The 17,389-nt window shown below is 39.1% G+C and overlaps 2 protein-coding genes across 2 annotated transcripts; both read right to left on the bottom strand.

Moving 5' to 3' along the window:
- Window positions 1-2,061: 2,061 nt before the first annotated feature.
- On the bottom strand, window positions 2,062-4,369 carry m17 (IL-6 subfamily cytokine M17). The gene is made up of 3 exons (XM_083793199.1): window positions 4,307-4,369; window positions 2,836-2,984; window positions 2,062-2,682 (listed from the first exon to the last, which is right to left on the bottom strand). Exons 1-3 carry the CDS (start codon window positions 4,359-4,361, stop codon window positions 2,218-2,220), a joined length of 669 nt encoding a protein of 222 aa, XP_083649325.1. The 5' UTR covers window positions 4,362-4,369; the 3' UTR covers window positions 2,062-2,217.
- Window positions 4,370-9,967: 5,598 nt separating this feature from the next.
- Window positions 9,968-17,389, bottom strand: taok3b (TAO kinase 3b; the record flags this gene model as incomplete). The annotated part of the gene is made up of 7 exons (XM_083793456.1): window positions 9,968-10,129; window positions 10,481-10,663; window positions 12,406-12,618; window positions 14,227-14,466; window positions 16,039-16,242; window positions 16,611-16,739; window positions 17,204-17,389. 7 exons carry the CDS (start codon window positions 17,387-17,389, stop codon window positions 9,968-9,970), a joined length of 1,317 nt encoding a protein of 438 aa, XP_083649582.1.

Here is a 17,389-nt window from a genome sequence, read left to right as displayed (position 1 = left end):
CTGAACGCCTGCCTAAATGTAATCTATTAACAGTGCTTACCCTTAACAAAAATGTATAAATTTAAACCCATGCCTACGTTAACATTTAATTAATTAAACCTGTGCCTGAAAATAACTTGCATAAAACAGCTCTTGATGGCACTGTGTAGATACATTTTTCTGTTCTTATAATTTCTTGGCATCAAACATAACCTACAACTGTTTCAGATGCATTTACATTTACACTGTGTCTATGCTGCCCTCCAGAGACCAAAACATGTAAAACAGTTTCAATGTTTTTAATGTTTGTTTTGGAGGTTTTATTTTTATCTGTCATCTGTATTTCACAAAATGTGTATTCTATGAAGGTATGCATGGTGAATTACATTTGAGATATTTCTTGCAATTGCTTATCATACTGAATTATAGCCAGCCACATACAATCTAGGGTTATATTGTGCACCTTTAGCATTTATATATACCTGTATGTAACTTTTTGTATACATCATTTAAATAAAAGGCAAAAAATGTGATTGCTGTGGACACTGATTATGAATTTTGTAACTAATATTTATTTAGTACAGAAGAGTTTAGTACATTGTACAATAAATAGACAATTAATTAATGAATACATTTTTATTTTCATCCCTTGTCTCAGTCAAGACCCATCCGTTACGGGATTATAAGACACCAAACACATAATTTTACAATGTTATGTTATGACGGTTGACGTCACTTCCCTCTTATAACTTAAAACTAACTGTAGAATTCCAGACCACTTACCCATGCTAATCCAATTCAATAGATACAGATTGTTCTCATTTTCACACTGCCATAGTTTATGAATCCTCTCTGCAGGTACTTTATTTTGTTTGGGATATTTTGATATTCAGTGATGTTTTAATATTGGGCTAAATAGTGGTTTCTCAAATTCAGTTCGTGATACACAGTCACAGTCTATTGACTTTGCTGTCTAGTCTATGGTAAACAAAGACGTTTTCCTTACTGTACTGATTTCGCATTAATGTACAACCAGTGCTGCACAGACATACCCCTGTGTTTTTGCTCTAAATAAAACTCAACAGTTCAGTTAAGGAACTTGATTCATGACCCAGAGTGAATCCCTCACCAACTTCCAGTTTCTTTGTAAAAGCTTGTGACCAGAGGAAAACTTTTAAATTAAGAGTAACTCAACAATTAGCAGTTGACCATAATTATCGTGGTCACATAAGTCCAGCCCACTTTGTAGCACATACATGCACATTCACATGCCTTTTCGTGCATGGACAGACAGACAGACCCTTATACAATTTATACACATTCAATAGTCAGGCCCATGCATGCACACCCACACCTTGTGACTGGCCAGACAGCCTGCCTGTTTCACAAAATCTTTCCTATCTGTCTTGAAGACATGCGTCACTGAACTGATATCACATAGTCAGCGTCTCAGCTGGCTTCCTCATTTGCTTTTAACCTCGTGGACTGCCTCTGTGCAGCTGTGTTGTTTTCAGGGTTCTATTTTCTGGGGAGAATGGGGGGAAAACCGTGCCTGTGCTTTTGATATTTTGGTCATTAATCTTTTATCTTCGGTGGGGATGTGCTTTATCCCTGCTATTGGTCAGTAATACAGTAATTCAATACATGTATTTCCTTTGGGAAATGTAGACTGTCTGATATGTTTGATATATTTATTATAATATAACAGTTTAATTAAAAATGAACCCTGCAAAATATTGTATCCTACTTCCGTGGGATCAAACCCATCGATGTATAAAATTCAAATATTGACAATCACTCAAGTAGTCAATCTTATTGATGGACATTGACATGTTGCGTATTATGTACATTATATATATATATATATATATATATATACTACATACTATATATTATACTACATAAATAAATACATAAATATGAATATTGATTTAGCCAGTTTTAATGATTCTTTATGCATCACACTCAACTGTGTTCATCAACAGTGTATTAGACCCTGCAACAAATTGAACACATTGGACCAACTTGGCCTGGCCAAAAATAGCACTAAATGTTAAATTATGCATTATTTAATATATTCCTCTGTCATAAACATATAATAAATAATAAATAACATAAATATAAACAGAGAAAATCAATGATGAGCCAGCCACCTTGATTTCCTCAGTTGAAGTCCAATTGTTAAATTGCCAGTGTATGGAACTGTTGAAAATATATGAGGCCATATCTTGTGTATCTTCAAAACAATTCATTCATTTGTGTCCTCTTCTTGCAAACCTTGCCCTTTAGAGTCCTCATTTCTCGGACAACATTTGACAGGAACTCCTTGTATCTCTTAAGCACCACACAGCCATAGACCTTCTGTTGGAAGACGTTCTGTGAGGGAGGCAGTGGCGTCGGTCCCCCTGCTGGCTCTGGTAAAGGTAGGTTTGGGAAGAGACTCTGATAAAGGCAGTTTATTTTATTGGCCAGAGTGCTGCTGCGATTACTGACTTTCACGAGTTCTGTGAGCAATGTACTTCCAGCTAACTGTAAGTCCGTCTGCTGCTCAAATACCCTTTTATAATGTGGGAAGAAAGCTTGCAGATGTGTATATATGCTTGCTATTCTCTCTGAAGGGTCCAGGCCTGCGATGTTGGCGTCAGGAACATTGTTAAAGGATGTCTTGCAGAAAAGCTCTGAACCTTCCCCTTGACTGGCCTTCTGCAGATTGAAAAACAAGCAAATCAATTAGAATCACTTGTTAATTCCACAGAAGCATTTGCACCAATGTTAATATAAAATATATAGCCTAATGACACAATCATCATATTTTAACATACTGTGGCAAAAGGAGAAACCTGACTCTGTACTTACGTATATTCTGATTAGATCAACAGTTTCCTTCTGTATGAGCCTGGTTAACTTCAAAGACTGCTGTAGAGAAACCCCACACTGTTGGTTTCTGCATAGTGGGACAGTTCTTGTTGAATCAACAGTCATGACCAACAGAATGGAGAGTAACGCTGAGGAGAAAATGTACTGGTCAGTCCAGAACATAGATCACTTAGGAGAGCTGATCACTGGATATTGTGACTAGGAGAATATGTTACAAGGAAAATATGTCTTACAGTCTACATGCACACAGTAGTCAGCTCAAGTTTTTATCACCTAAGGCTGCTGGCTAAAATCAAGTCTGTGCTATCCCTTTTTTTTGAGCGGGTTATCCATGCCTTTATTTCTACGCAGTTGGACTACTGTAATGCTCTTTACATTGCTTTAAATCAAGCCTCCCTTGCTCGACTCCAGCTAGTCCAGAACTCGGCCGCACGTCTACTCACAGGTACTCGCAGACGTGAGCATATCACACCTGTTTTGGCCTCCCTTCACTGGCTCCCTGTCCGCTTTATACCTCTATACCTTTCTGACCTTATTGAGGTCCATACTCCTCCAAGGTCACTGCGGTCTGAGGGCCAGCTAAATCTCAGGATCACAAAGAAGACCCGCTTAAAGTCCAGAGGCGACCGAGCCTTTTCTGTTGTAGCCCCCAAATTATGGAATGCACTCCCCTCCCACGTCAAATTGGCCCCTTCCATCAAGACTTAAATCTCGCCTAAAGACCCACCTTTATATGATGTCTCAGTTGTTTTCACTGTTTGTACTTTTATTCTCGCTGTTGTTGTTCTGTGTGGTAGCTATAGTGTATTTGTTTTTATTTTCTCCTGTACAGCACTTTGTAAACCCTGTGTGTGTGTGTGTGTGTGTGTGTGTGTGTGTGTGTGTGTGTGTGTGTGTGTGTGTGTGTGTGTGTGTGTGTGTGTGCGTGTGCGTGTGCGCGCGCGCGCGCGCAAGAGAGAGAATTAGAAAGCAGAATATTGGAAGTGGTCAGCAGTTTTTAACCACATTAACCCTGGCATCCCTATTTGGGGCAAACGTTCAAAACCTTTAAAAAATAGCTGATCTACAAGCTCGCGATATGTCACATTGGGACCCGTTGTCAGCTTGTAGATCGGCTATTTTCACAATTTGTCATACAATGCAGTATATACGGCTTAAGTGTATGAAACAATTCTATGATCAGATCAACACATTAGTTTAATCACAAAGATTCACAGACCCATGCACTAATACTCCATCAGACACAACAAATCATACAAACACTGAACGCCATAATCTCCACTGTTGCAGAGGTGTCATGTACAGTATGTTCATCAATTTTTTTTACTTCAGTATGAAAATGCAGCCACCAGGCATTATGGCGAATGCATTTACTGTAAAGCCTTTAAAGATGATTTCATTGTGATGTGATTGATTAAGTGACAGGTGATAATGATGTAAAATGACTTACTTGTTGCTGGTTGTATTGGCGGAGGTAAATGCATATTCTTTATGTGACCATTCATTCCCCACACAGTGCCACAGGCCAATTGTAGAGACTTGTCATAATCACACCCCTTAAAAACTTTTTAAAGACTGAAACCACACATTTGTCATAAGAGGAAATGACGTGCTCTTTGTGAGGCAACAAAATTTCCCAGAATGTCCTCTTTTTTCAGAGTTTTTTTTAGTTTTTTTTTTTGTTTTATCCCTCCCTTTACTTAGAAGACTACCCCATACCCCACACCTTTCCCAAATTTCAATGAAAAACATTTGTAATTAGTCATTTTTGTAGTTTATTGTTACATTACAGTAAATTGCTCAAAATTCATTGAAGGTTTTATTTGGGTAGAGAAAATAATATACACACTCCCACAGGTAGGTTTGAAATATTCAGGTAAAATGAACCCGGCAAATTTCACAAATACATTTTAAATACTTGTTGATCAATATTATATGAGGTCAATGATCTATGGCACAGTTTACCGTGAGATGCTGCTCTGTCGCCCTCTAGAGAGAATCAGTGAGAATGTGAGAATACATTGGATAAGGGAAGTGAGTTCACTAGACTAGAGTACACCAGGCTGCATGCATGACAATGCTGTTTCTACGGCCTACAATGAATTGTTTTAACCACTTAAGCCCAATATATTTTGTCGTACGAGAATCCGATATTTACTTGGTGTCCGTAAAGATAGTGGGTGGGTAGAGAGGCCGTCTGTTATTGAGAAGGTCCCTGGATCACACCCTGGTCTGCCCAGTCTGTGTCAAAGTGCCCCTGTCATTTAACCCTTAACAGATCCCCTGGCTTGACAAATAGTTAGTTAGTTAGTCACATTATGTGCAAATGACACATATCCCCAAAACAACTAGAGGATTAATCATTAATGTTATTACAACGGAGGAATGTTTACAGGTGACAGCAACTTCAATCCTAGCATGACCCTGGCGAAAAATGGCAAATCTACAGTACAAGCTCACAATGTGTCAAATAGTGCCATGCTGAGCTTGTAGATTTTTGAATTGCTGAAGTATAAAATAGGGTTTAAAAGTGACTAAAGCAGTTATAAATCCTTGTCTATGCATTTGTGTGAGTATTGTCTAGTCTACAATGTCTAGACACAATCATTACATAGCGAACCACAATGCAGCAGTAACACCTAATAGAGCCAGCCTCTTATTCAAATCTTTGTTCCCTGTTATCAAAAAGGAGTTGACAGTGGTGCTGTTATAACTACTTTCTACTACTTTTCTAACTACTTTTTATGTTCATTACTTATTTTGTATGTATCTTTGGCACTTTAGTCTAGCATTTATGTTTGTTTGATATACGTAGCGTGAGCGTGACTATAGTGTCTTCATATGAGAACTTTCACCCTGAACCCTGAATCATACAGGAAGTTGACAAGGTCACAGCAATATCATTTCTCAATCATATACTTTTCTTCCACTGTAAAAGGTTGGGTCACCTTAACCAGTGTAGGCAATGCATCTATGTCATCACTTCAAAAGTTTAGACTTCCTCTGTGCTCACTGCTGTGATCATGTTACATTTCATTGTGAATTAATCAGTGTTTTCCAAGGAAGAAGGAGCTTGCAATGCATACGTAGTATGTGTCGTATTAAGTGGGATTATGTTTTTTCCGGCTTGGCATACCTTGTCTTTCTGCTTCACATTCCTGTCTTTTCATACAGTACACAGGATGTGATTGTAGCATGGTTGTGTGAAATCTGTCTTTCTTTGGAAAGCTGTCATGGTTAACTTAACACCACATCCCTGAGATAACATCGTCATCAGAAACAGTATCTCTATCAATCTTACAGTCATACCACCCTGATCATGCCCAATGCTGTCCCATCTGGGAAGTTATGCATGCATTATAGTTGAGGCTGCCTCGAAATACCAAACAGCTCACAATGATGACCATCTGAGCAGCCATCAGGTGGGCGAAGCTGAAACCGAATATCCCCCGCAGGATTAATAAAGGTCTACCGTCTTCTTCCTTCAAATTAATAGACATATATTACACACAATAAAAGTTATTCGCCTATAATATAGGGGGGAAACTATCATATTATTAGCAATGTGTGATCTTGCTAATTATGTTGAAATCCAACAGAAAACTGTGCAAGGTTACAGGAATAAGAAGAGGTTGCATCAGTTTGAATGAGTACTAGATGTTCAGGTCGGCCTTCACATCTCGATTTTATTGTTTTGTTATACCACTGACTACTTGAGAAAAGCAAGGGGAAGCACCACAACTCCGTCAGCATAATCTCAGGTAAAGCTTGACCGCCACACCACAAGCTCTCTACCATCCCCCGGGGCTTTCCCAGTAGGTAACTGTTGCAGATGGTGCCACAGACTGTCAACAGTTCAAGGAACTTATAGTTGAACTCATGCCAATCTACACGGACATAGTGAAAAAAGCATGTCATCAACACCCAAATCAAACAGTCTGGGTCAGACCACATGGAGATCGAGGAAACACAGGAAGTTCAGAACTGTAACTTCCCTCATAATGACTACACAGCCAGGAGGGTGATTTACTGAAAAGTTTTCTCTTTCAAGTTTCTGGTTCAGGTTTCATGTTCTGTATGTGTGCATGTAAGCTAAATATATTATGAAGCATACATTTTATATGGTGTAGGCAAGCAAGCCAAAAGTATGATGTTGCAGTCCTGAACCATATATCAACATGAAAAGACAACCCCACACGTTTAAAAGAAGAAGCATTGCCATAGGAGGTAGGATGTTGATCAAAATACATATTATTTTCAATAGAATCTCTTTTATTTTGTCTTTGAACCACACAGGAAATGATGAATGATTTTTCTTTTTTTCTTTTTAGAAAACTCCCAGTTATTTCTACCTAAATATGTATTTCTAACATCTTAAAGTCACACAATTTTGAAAAAGTCTCAAGCAAACTACTATCAAGACTGAAGCAGCTCAATAGCACTGTTGTGGAACTATTGGGCCACAGTTCTTCATTACTGGGCAAAAGGCCTTACTGAAAAACTTTAGATTAATAACCAAATGTCAGAATGTTGACTTGGAGGTGAAAATGCTGAAATCTGGAGAAGCCATTTCATTTCTTTACATGCTCTTTTCAAAGGAGTAGTAATGATAATAAGAATAATAACAATGTCAATTTATTTAAAGATTTTGGCTTTTCCACACCCCAGATTAATATTGAGCCTCATACTGTAGGTATAAATATAACATCAGAAATATATACTCCAGATAGCCAATAGTAATGACTTGTGTTTTATATCCTCTCACCCCTGTGAGGAGCGTGATGCTTCATTGACGTTCTGAAGGCCTCCTGTCAAATGTAACAGGGTTGCATTCAAGACCACAACATTAAACAATATATTTCAAACTGATCTGTGATAAAATAGCATTTAATGTATTTTTTTCATACATACACTTCATTTTTTAGAGGGCGTCATTGCATGGGATACTCTAAGTGTATTCCATGAGTGTTTGAAAAACATTATACTATTTTTAATCAAGAGGGGTTCAAAATGCTTCACAATGAACATTTCAAAACATTTTGTAAAACCCATGAACATGAATTTAATCCAGTCTTCCTCTCCAAGACAAAAACTACAAAGGCTAATGGTGGTATTTGAAATTAAGCACCAAACAATTGTCTTTCCATTCTGTATAATGGAAAGAATTGTGCAACGTGTTCTGTTCAATGACAACAGTGAACATTGCAACAAATGTGTAAATCTGATCACTAGACACTAATTACTCGAATGCAACCCAGACCGACCACTTTTAGTATTACTGTTGTATAACCAAAGATCTCAAGAAGATCGTTAAAATTAATAGGAAGTCTGTGATTCGATTTAACAGCATTTACCCCATATTGTAGTCTAGTAGTTGTTTGACATAGCAACATATTGAGCTAATGTATGACCATATATTGTAACAAAAAACGAAAACAGAAGCAAAATCTTTATCATATAATATTAAGTTCTGTTATCAATAATAGACCAGTGTCTCTGTATGCTCTATCTATATTATCATGTACAAATATTCATATCAAAAGTTATACAGCACAATTCTCACCATTTTCCTTTACAAGACCTTTGATTGCTGAATATTAAATGATTCACACATTTGGATGGAAGAAACAATGGTGCCGGCCTTGTTAAACAAAAAATAATATAATATATATATATATATTTATATTTATATTTATACTGTATATATAAAACATACATACATAAATAACTAAAAGCTGCTTCATAGGCACAACTTAAATCAAGGCATTTGTGAAATTATCATATTCAAATATGGCGCTTATGTCCAGTATCCATAGGCTTAAAACAAAATGCTATGACCACTTTTATTTACAAACAGCTAAAATCTCTGACAGATTCATGCGTCACTTCACAACCTGAATTTGTCTTTAAAGTGCATGCAATAATAAGCAGTTTTACCAAGTGGAATCTTGAATTGTGATAAGATACAGTTTGACCAAACTAATGCCAATTGATCCTACATATCGTCGCTGTCGGGTAGAAACCTTGTGCCTCCATATTTATGTATATTTTGTTAATAAATTAATGCCCTATTGATGCCATATGATAGTGTCGTGCAAAATTGGCAGGAATAGATTATCTACAATTTAAGCTCACAATGTGTCCCATAGTAAGCTTGTACATCTGCTATTTTTAAAAACATTTAGAAGATGTTCTCATATATTGACGTGCCCAAAATAGAAATGTCAGGTTGAAAGAGGTGTGTCTGTGGGCTTTATAAATATTTTACCAATTAAAAGTAGTAACAAGAGCTTGTGACTAAATCATTAGTACATTGCATCCATTGGAACACAGGTTATTTATTCCATTTGCTGAAAAGTAACCGTTTGTTGTTTGTGTTGTGTTTGTGTTGTTTTTTTGGACATAGGCCTACTAGGTTTCCACCTGACAGCAACAATATTGAACAATGAAAGTATTGTTGCCTAAAAAAGGTGAGGGACCGCAGTATACTGTATGCAAAGCACAACATGGGAGTATGAAAAAAGTCTTGATAAAATGTTTACAAACAAGCTCTGACCTCATTCAATGACCCAATACAGTATTATTCACATTCAGAGAAAAATAAAATAGACAAAGCAGCTAAACACCACGGTGGATCCCGCAGCTCACATTCCACAATGGCAATGTCCCTCAGTGTAACACATTAAGCATCATATGAAAATGATGGGTTTATACTTAAACATATCAAAGTGCCCATTTTTACTAAAATTTCCTGAATTTATTCAATTCATACCAAAAAGAGGAAATGACATGGAGGAAAGAGTCTGTTAAGATTTAGTGGTTGAAGTTCTTGTTATCTCCAACACATAAGTTTAACACCAACTAGGCTTGATTTTATTGTTGTTTGTCGTTTGTTATTTTGTTTTACTTTTCCCCCTTCAAGTTTGACAAAAAGAAGTTCCCATTGCACATACTGTAACGCCTTGATTCTTAGATGCAATACCTAAAGGAGGGAAGAAAGCAAGAGAGAGTTATCCAGATTTGTCACCAGGGATGTGATAATGGTCAAGTGGACACGGGAAGTGCACGGACGTGTATGCCGTACAGTTGTCCCTCAAAAATACATCCACTTTCATCTGTCATCCTCTTTGGGGAAGTCCAGAGATCCCAAGCTTCCAAACCCAAGCCGAGCACTTTCCACATCAAAAACATCCATCTCTCTCTCTTGGCGTTCAAACAGGTGCTTGATCCTTTCGGTGCGTTCCTTCTGGAGTGAGGCTAGTTCCTCTTCAATCTGTTATTTAAAAAGATCATGTGATATTATGGCATTTTTAAAGGAGCACTTCAACCTTTTTTAACCGACCCCCCCCACCCTGACAAGCACTTGCAATTGTAGGATTAGAGGCATATATATTTAGTTATTTTTTGTTGTGAAAATAGCTGATCTACATGCTCACAATGGCAAGGTGTTGTGAACATGCAGCTACATTGACAAAGTAGACAATCTAATCTCTCGATGTGTGAGTGAAAAAAGGACGGGGCCTAGGGTGTGGACCCCTGGGAGACCCCGGTCAGTATAAATATCTGCGGTTAAAGTGGTTAATGTTATACTGTAGTAACACTTCACAGTCAATCTTAAACCCACCTTCTGCTCAAGGTGGGCTCTACGTATGGACACCTTCTGCTCAAGTTTCTGCTGTTCTCGCTCATGTTGGCTCTCCATCTGTGACTTGGTTTTGCTCTGGTAGGCGTCCAGGAGCTCCATCTCTTGTTGCAGCTGCTGCTTCAGCGCTTGACATTCTGTTTCCTGTTCGGCATCTAAACGCATCTGAAGACCAGGCAAGAGAGAGGCAGTTACAAAAACATTAAATGCAAGGTTACATTGGGACACATTTATCAACTTTTATACAGACAATTATTAAAAAAATTAAAGTACTGAATTTAAAAACATTTAACTGCTAAAACACTGATTCACTCAACTCACGATATGATTCGAATCACGATATTAGGTTCACAATACGATTTTTCACAATATTCTAAACACTAAATTATTTTCCAGGCAAATGACCAAAAGAAGGATTTTTTGTAATTTCTCTCACACAAATCCTGTATTGTCTTCTTTTTCTTTGACTATATTGTTTGTTTTCAATACTGTAGCAAATGACCGGAAACTTTTTTATATATCTCAAATCCTCAAATCCATGTATATGTATGTAACATACTGTATGTATCATGATACAATTTAAATTGCCACCAGTTTGTCGATATATATTGATATACGATATATCATTACATGCCTACTATATACACTTGTTGAACGGGGTCTCCCAGGGCTCTATACTTTTCCCTATAGGCCTACACCAAATCTCTCTCTCTCTCTTTTCCTTTTTTCAAATGTTTGTCTATTTTCACTGCATATTTGGCTGTAATGGCATGCCTTTAGGATTGATGTGGTTAATAATCATGAGGAAAACAAGTAAAATGCCTTGGTGACAGTGATACTGACATGGTCAATGTTGGCATACAGAGAAGGCAATTAAACCAGCTTTAAAATTCAGTTCAACATACAGAATATACTATGTTATCGCTACATATGAAAACATTCAGTCATTAAGCCTGTTGAACAGAATAGCATAGCATACAGTGGTAAGGGAGATTGTAGTGATGAATGCACAGTAGATAGCCTATTGGTTGAGTGGATCAGGAGATAGTTTTAGAGAATAAAATGCAGTAATGAATTTGAGCATAATTGAATGCTCAAAAGTGTCAATAGCGTCTTAGCCCTGATGTTTTACAGGGCTGCATAGATTTGAGTGGTATAATAAATAAAATAAACAGTACAACAGTACAAAGAGCCGAGATTGTGTGAGAATGCCAAAGGCCTCATGCCTGAGATACAGTGTACCTGGTTTTGCCGTGCTGCACACTGGAAATAGCTGATCTACCACCTCAGACCTCACAACATAACGATGTTGAACATGATACAAATAAATCCACAAATCTGTGCGCGTGCGTGTGTGTGTGTGGGTGTGTGTGTGTGTGCGCGCCCCTTTTATGCCCATACGTATATGGAGTACCCTGATGCCATAGACAGGCTTCCAATTTTTTTTTTTTTATGTTCGTCTATAATGACATGCCCAAAATAGGGACGCCAGTTTGAAAGTAGTTAAAGACAGAAGAGAAATCCACAGAGAGGAAACTGTAGAATTTATTTCAGCCATACCAACGGCACCCAAATTATTGGTAAGGTCTGCTAATAAGTGCGCTTGTGATGTACAGACTGAACGTGGGGGATGAGTTACTTACTAATCTGACTGCTTTTGAATTTCTTGACTGGTAACACTTGATCCTATTATGCTAGAATGTACAGGGTGTGGTAAGGAAACAGTAGAGAGAGAGAGAGAGAGAGAGAGACGGCAACGGAATGTAGAGACTTTGACAGCATAAATAAGCTCAGTTTCCCTACATTATTTGTTTTAGTATACTGCTAAATTAAATAAATTGTGACTTTTTTCCGCTACTGTCAACTTGTACAGACTTCGATAACAAGGTGCATCAAGTTCCTCGTACCGCTTGTGATGCCATCATTTCATTGATGCTCTGCTCATACTGCTCAGCCAGTATAGCCAGCTTGCGTGTCTGCTCCTCTTTCAGGGTCTTCAGGATGATCTTGTGATCGCCTTTCGGAGAAACTTCCAGCTGGTGGTTCCTCAGAGCTTTGTACTGCTTATTTTGCACCTTGCATGTGTCCTGGAATTGTTTCTTAATCTGCATCTCCAGTGTCTACAGAGGGTTAAAACGGAACAGAAATACATTTGAAAGATAATTCCTGTTTAATACTAAATTTACATGGATTGTTTGGCCTAACAGAGAAATTGTATAGTATCTCTGCTTGTGCAAAACACATGAACCTAAACTAGTCTTGAGCTGAAAATGATGATACATTGACCACATAAAAGGATTTTATGTTAGGGACCACATGATATGGAATTACAACACAAACATTAAAGATGGAGTGGAAGATTTTGTTCCACCCTAAAACATGATCATTAGGTATTATTATAAATATAAGGGGAAGAACTTTTTCCAAAAAGTGTACAGTATTTGTTAAAATCATGCTTTTATGTGGGCACGCCCTAACCTGACGCTGCCAGATGAGGGCGGTATTGGGTAACCATGTTCCCCAACACAGCACTCATCTGGGATCCCTCAGGCAGTTGAGCTGACAAAAATCCGTTCCGTACCGGACCAATCAGCGTGAGCTAAGGGCGGGATATGTGCGAAACCGGACGTGAAGCTATATAGACACGTCAATATGATTGGTTGTGTTTGCACGCCCACACGGTGATAGACAGACGGTCCCATCCAATCATCTACCAAGTATCTTGAAAAAAAGGAACAGCCCCGTCATCAAATTTGCTTCCGTGATCCCAGATCCCAATAAGCTGTGAAACAAATTTGTGTAGCAAGCTTCTTGGATCTGGCAGCGTCAGGTTAGGCACGCCCACCAGTTCATTAAGTATGCCTGGTTTGCCTGGTGGGTGGTGATGGGTGGTGATCCACCTGAACTAAAGCTGCACCCACAGCTGTAGTTGTATGATAATGGGGGAGGGGTTAGGGGAGGGGCTGATAGTGTGGTGTCACTATATTACTGTTTATTTCATTGGCCCGTTTGACTGTCAAGGGTTCAGCCTCCAGGAAGAAACCCCAAATACAAAGTTAATACACCATTGCACATACAAACGACTCCAGGGTGTCTAATGAAGTACTGTCACCTCATAGACACATGAAAAACTGGAAGAATACAAAAATTGTGGCACCTTTAATGATAAAGGATGCTGATCATTAATGCCTTCTGTCAATAATTTTTCTACAAGACCAGACTGGGACACTTATTGTGGGGGTTATAGAGTGATTCAAGTTTACAGCCAAAACGTATTCATATGGTCTACCGGGTAGACCATATGACATGCCCCTAAAAATATATAAAAAACACATATATTTTTGCATCTCATGTGACTTGATTGATTGATGTAAAAAATGGCCCCTGTCAGCTCAAACCCACAATGCAATACTTTGTTTTCAAGAGTGTTTCGCACAATGTCAGTAGCATTACAAAGTTATATACAACAAAAAAAAGCGACGTAAGGGAGTATAATTTGGCGACCATAGCTTTAAGAGCTACCTTTTTCACATCCCGGCCTTCACAGTTATGTGTCCCTGAGCAAGACCCTTAACCCCTAACCCGCTTCCCCCCTCAAGCGCTCGTCATGACGATGGGAGCAGTCCTCAGCCGGGTGCAGCTGCGACTAAATTCCTCCTGTGGGATTAGTAATTAGGTCTGCAAATCAAGAATAAAATAAATGTAGCATAAACAAAAGGTCCACATACCTTGAGATTCCTGGGCTGCTGCCGCTGCTCCAGGGTGTGTTTTCTGTGCAGTTCTCTCTGTCGTCTACCATTGTACTCCTCCTGGTTTTCCAACTCTGTCTGGTGCTGCATTCGGATAAGCTCCATGCGTAGCCTCTGCAGCATATGTAGCTGTCTACGCTCCAGGTCCTGTGTGGACTCATCCTGCCGGATCATCAGGGCATGTTCCATCTCCTTCTGGGTCCTCTTCTTGTTCAGCTCCTGAGACATGATCTTTATTTAATGCTTTTTTCAATGACAAACACACATAGGTCTACACATCGTAGGCTCACACAGCTTTCCATCAGATGTTGCTTGTGGTAGGATATTTGTATCAATCAGCCATGATCATGTTCCAGGGAATCAATCAGTCAATTGTATCAATTTGTATAATTATTTGCTTTGCTTGATTTGAACGCTGCTTTTGCGTTTCCTCGAGTTTGAGGTTCTCTTTGACCACAGTCTTGTTGGCCTGCACAGAAAGAATATGGTTCCATTCAAGACAGATTCCAGTTTCTTCCAGTCAGTCAACAGAAAGGTTCCTCAAAATGCACTCTTTATGTCGCTTTTACATGCTTCCACTTGGTAATTTTACCCATACATTTGGTGTTCACTACGCAGATGATACAACTTCATATTAAAACATTCTACTGTACATAATACGTTAAAAGACAGAGAAAGGAACTTTCTAAGCCTTACCCATTTGAACACTATACTTAGTTGACCAGATTCCCAATGGCTATATTAGGTCCCCTCTTGATGTTTGGTCTCCCACACAGAACACTGGGGTTCCAATCCCAGCTAGGACATGACACTTGCAGATCGCAGCTTAATATACAACTTAAAAATCAGACCAGTCTGAAGCGAGTGGTGCAACAGCACCCCCTATTGGTACTTCAAACATCCGGACATAGGGACATAGGTTAGGACATAGGGACATTGCTGTTCCTTGGAGTGGCTGCACCACTCAAAAACAGCTGAGAATGTGCCCCACTCTTCTCTGCCCCACACTTTTCTGACAAACCAAAATTGGCATACTAAGCACTTAATGGGCATTTTAAGGTCTGAAATGTGTTACAGGAGATTTCTAAGAATAATACCTTCATTCTATCAACGTCTATAAATCTGTGCCTCAGTAGTTTCAAATAAATGATGAAGTCTGTGTTAATTTAACACTGTGTATACAAATGTAACCACACAGATACAGAAAGTGAATTAAGCTTTACGCAAAACTTTTTTTCAGAGATTTTAAACTGGCGGTCATGTGGTTCCTGACCATGCAGTAATGTAGAAAGTGAATTTGTTATTGGGAAGTCGGAAGTCAAGAAAAGGGAATTCGAATCTCAAGGGAAAGTGTACCGGATTGCCTGGTAGAGACACCATTATTAAGAAATGTGCCAGGTCTGTAACTCTGAGAGTGTTCAAATGGAACCAAATGCACCCGCAAGGTCCGTTTGGTTCCATTTAAACACTCTGAGTTAAAGGGAAACTTCACCCTTTTTGCAAAAAAAAAAAATGTTAATAACGTAAGAACATTATAATGGTGTGTAAAACAGAAAATCCAAAAATTTCCACAGACAAGACCAAGTCTTTGCCACGGACACGGCTGTCCATGTACGCACATTTTGGTGCCCCCTGACTTGACAGAATGGTGTCAATTACAGTAGGTCTCTCATACATGTATCTGATCTCAAAGTTATGGATTGCAGAGCTGTAACACTGAGGATTTGACCGTTGACACAGATCTGTCCGTTTAGTTTTTTTGTTTCCAAGTTTCCAAGAAAAGCACATTACCTCTCTCATTTGCTCCTGTTCAAACTCATGCCTCTTGACTACGGTCCGGCGTCTGATGGCCCTGCAGCTCCTGTCATAGACCAGTCTCTGCTGTGCCAGCAAATGGGCCTCATCCTCTGCCTGGGACCGCTGCATTGTCTCTTTGTGCCTGGACAGACGTTCCTGCTTCTCCTCCTTGGGTGTACTAGGGTCTTCGCCCATCTCCTTTAACGCACACGCGCGCACACACGAGCGCACGCACACACACACACACACACACACACACACACACACACACACACACACACACACACACACACACACACGCATACACACACGTGTGCACATGTGCACATGCACAACGGTGACAGAAGGTATCTTTGTGTCACATGTTGAAAGTTGAATACAGCCCATCGGGTGCATATTGTTTCAAGTGTATAATTGCTTGATCGTCTTGGGCAGGATGACTAAGGTGATTAGGAGTACTACTAAAGAAACAAACCCATCAAGAATTGTTTGAGGAAATGAGTTTTGTAAATACATTCACAGACATCATTATAGAGCTGTTCATATAGCATTTGTGTTGTATTTACTTCTTTCATCTTGTCTTTGCAGAGCCTGTACTCCTTTTTCTGGTTGTCTAAGAAGTTAGTTAGCTCCTTCCTCTGCTGGGCAACAATCTGTTGCTGTATCCTCTTTTCCTCAGCTGTAGCTGACTTCATCTGTGAGTGAACATGCAAATATTTCATTAATAACATTATGAATCTGTGTACTATAGATATTCTCATAACATGGCATCACAAATGCAAAACATGTAAAGACTCTGTCTGACTTACACAGTTAAATCCTGAATGTTGTTAATGTGTGAATGGACCCGGTCTATTTGTACACAAAAAAGCATATTTCTTTTCTGTGTATACAGTCAATTACAGCAGGGGTACGAGCTAAATAATTGATAGTTAGGAACCAAATTGACCCTTACAGGTCTGTAACCCCTGGGTCCATTTGGTTCCATTTATTTTACGGTGTAGATTGGGGTCCCAGAGTTATCATAATCAAACTGCATAATCAAACTGGGGGTCCTTGAAATGAAAACGGTTGACAATCACTGCATGACAGTGAATCACATTCCACTCATAGTTGCGCCATAGAAGTAAATAAATGAGACATGCTGTTCATGGTCTACCTCTTTGTCTGTCTGAGCGGCGTGCCGTTTGGCCAGTCTCTCCAGTTCAATGTAAGTGTTGTTAGCATGTGTCTCTAATTCTTTCTGCAGCCGGAGCCTGTGCTCATCCATCTCGGCCTTTAGCCTGTTCTCCAGGGCGATCAGCTGCTTCTGGTGCTGCCGCCGCATGCGCTTATACCCAGACAT

Source organism: Protomyctophum parallelum (assembly GCF_964188405.1).
Source record: "Protomyctophum parallelum genome assembly, chromosome: 21".
Classification (NCBI taxonomy): domain Eukaryota; kingdom Metazoa; phylum Chordata; class Actinopteri; order Myctophiformes; family Myctophidae; genus Protomyctophum; species Protomyctophum parallelum.
Note: the sequence above shows the minus strand (reverse complement) of the source record. Positions and strands in the feature narration are given on the sequence as shown.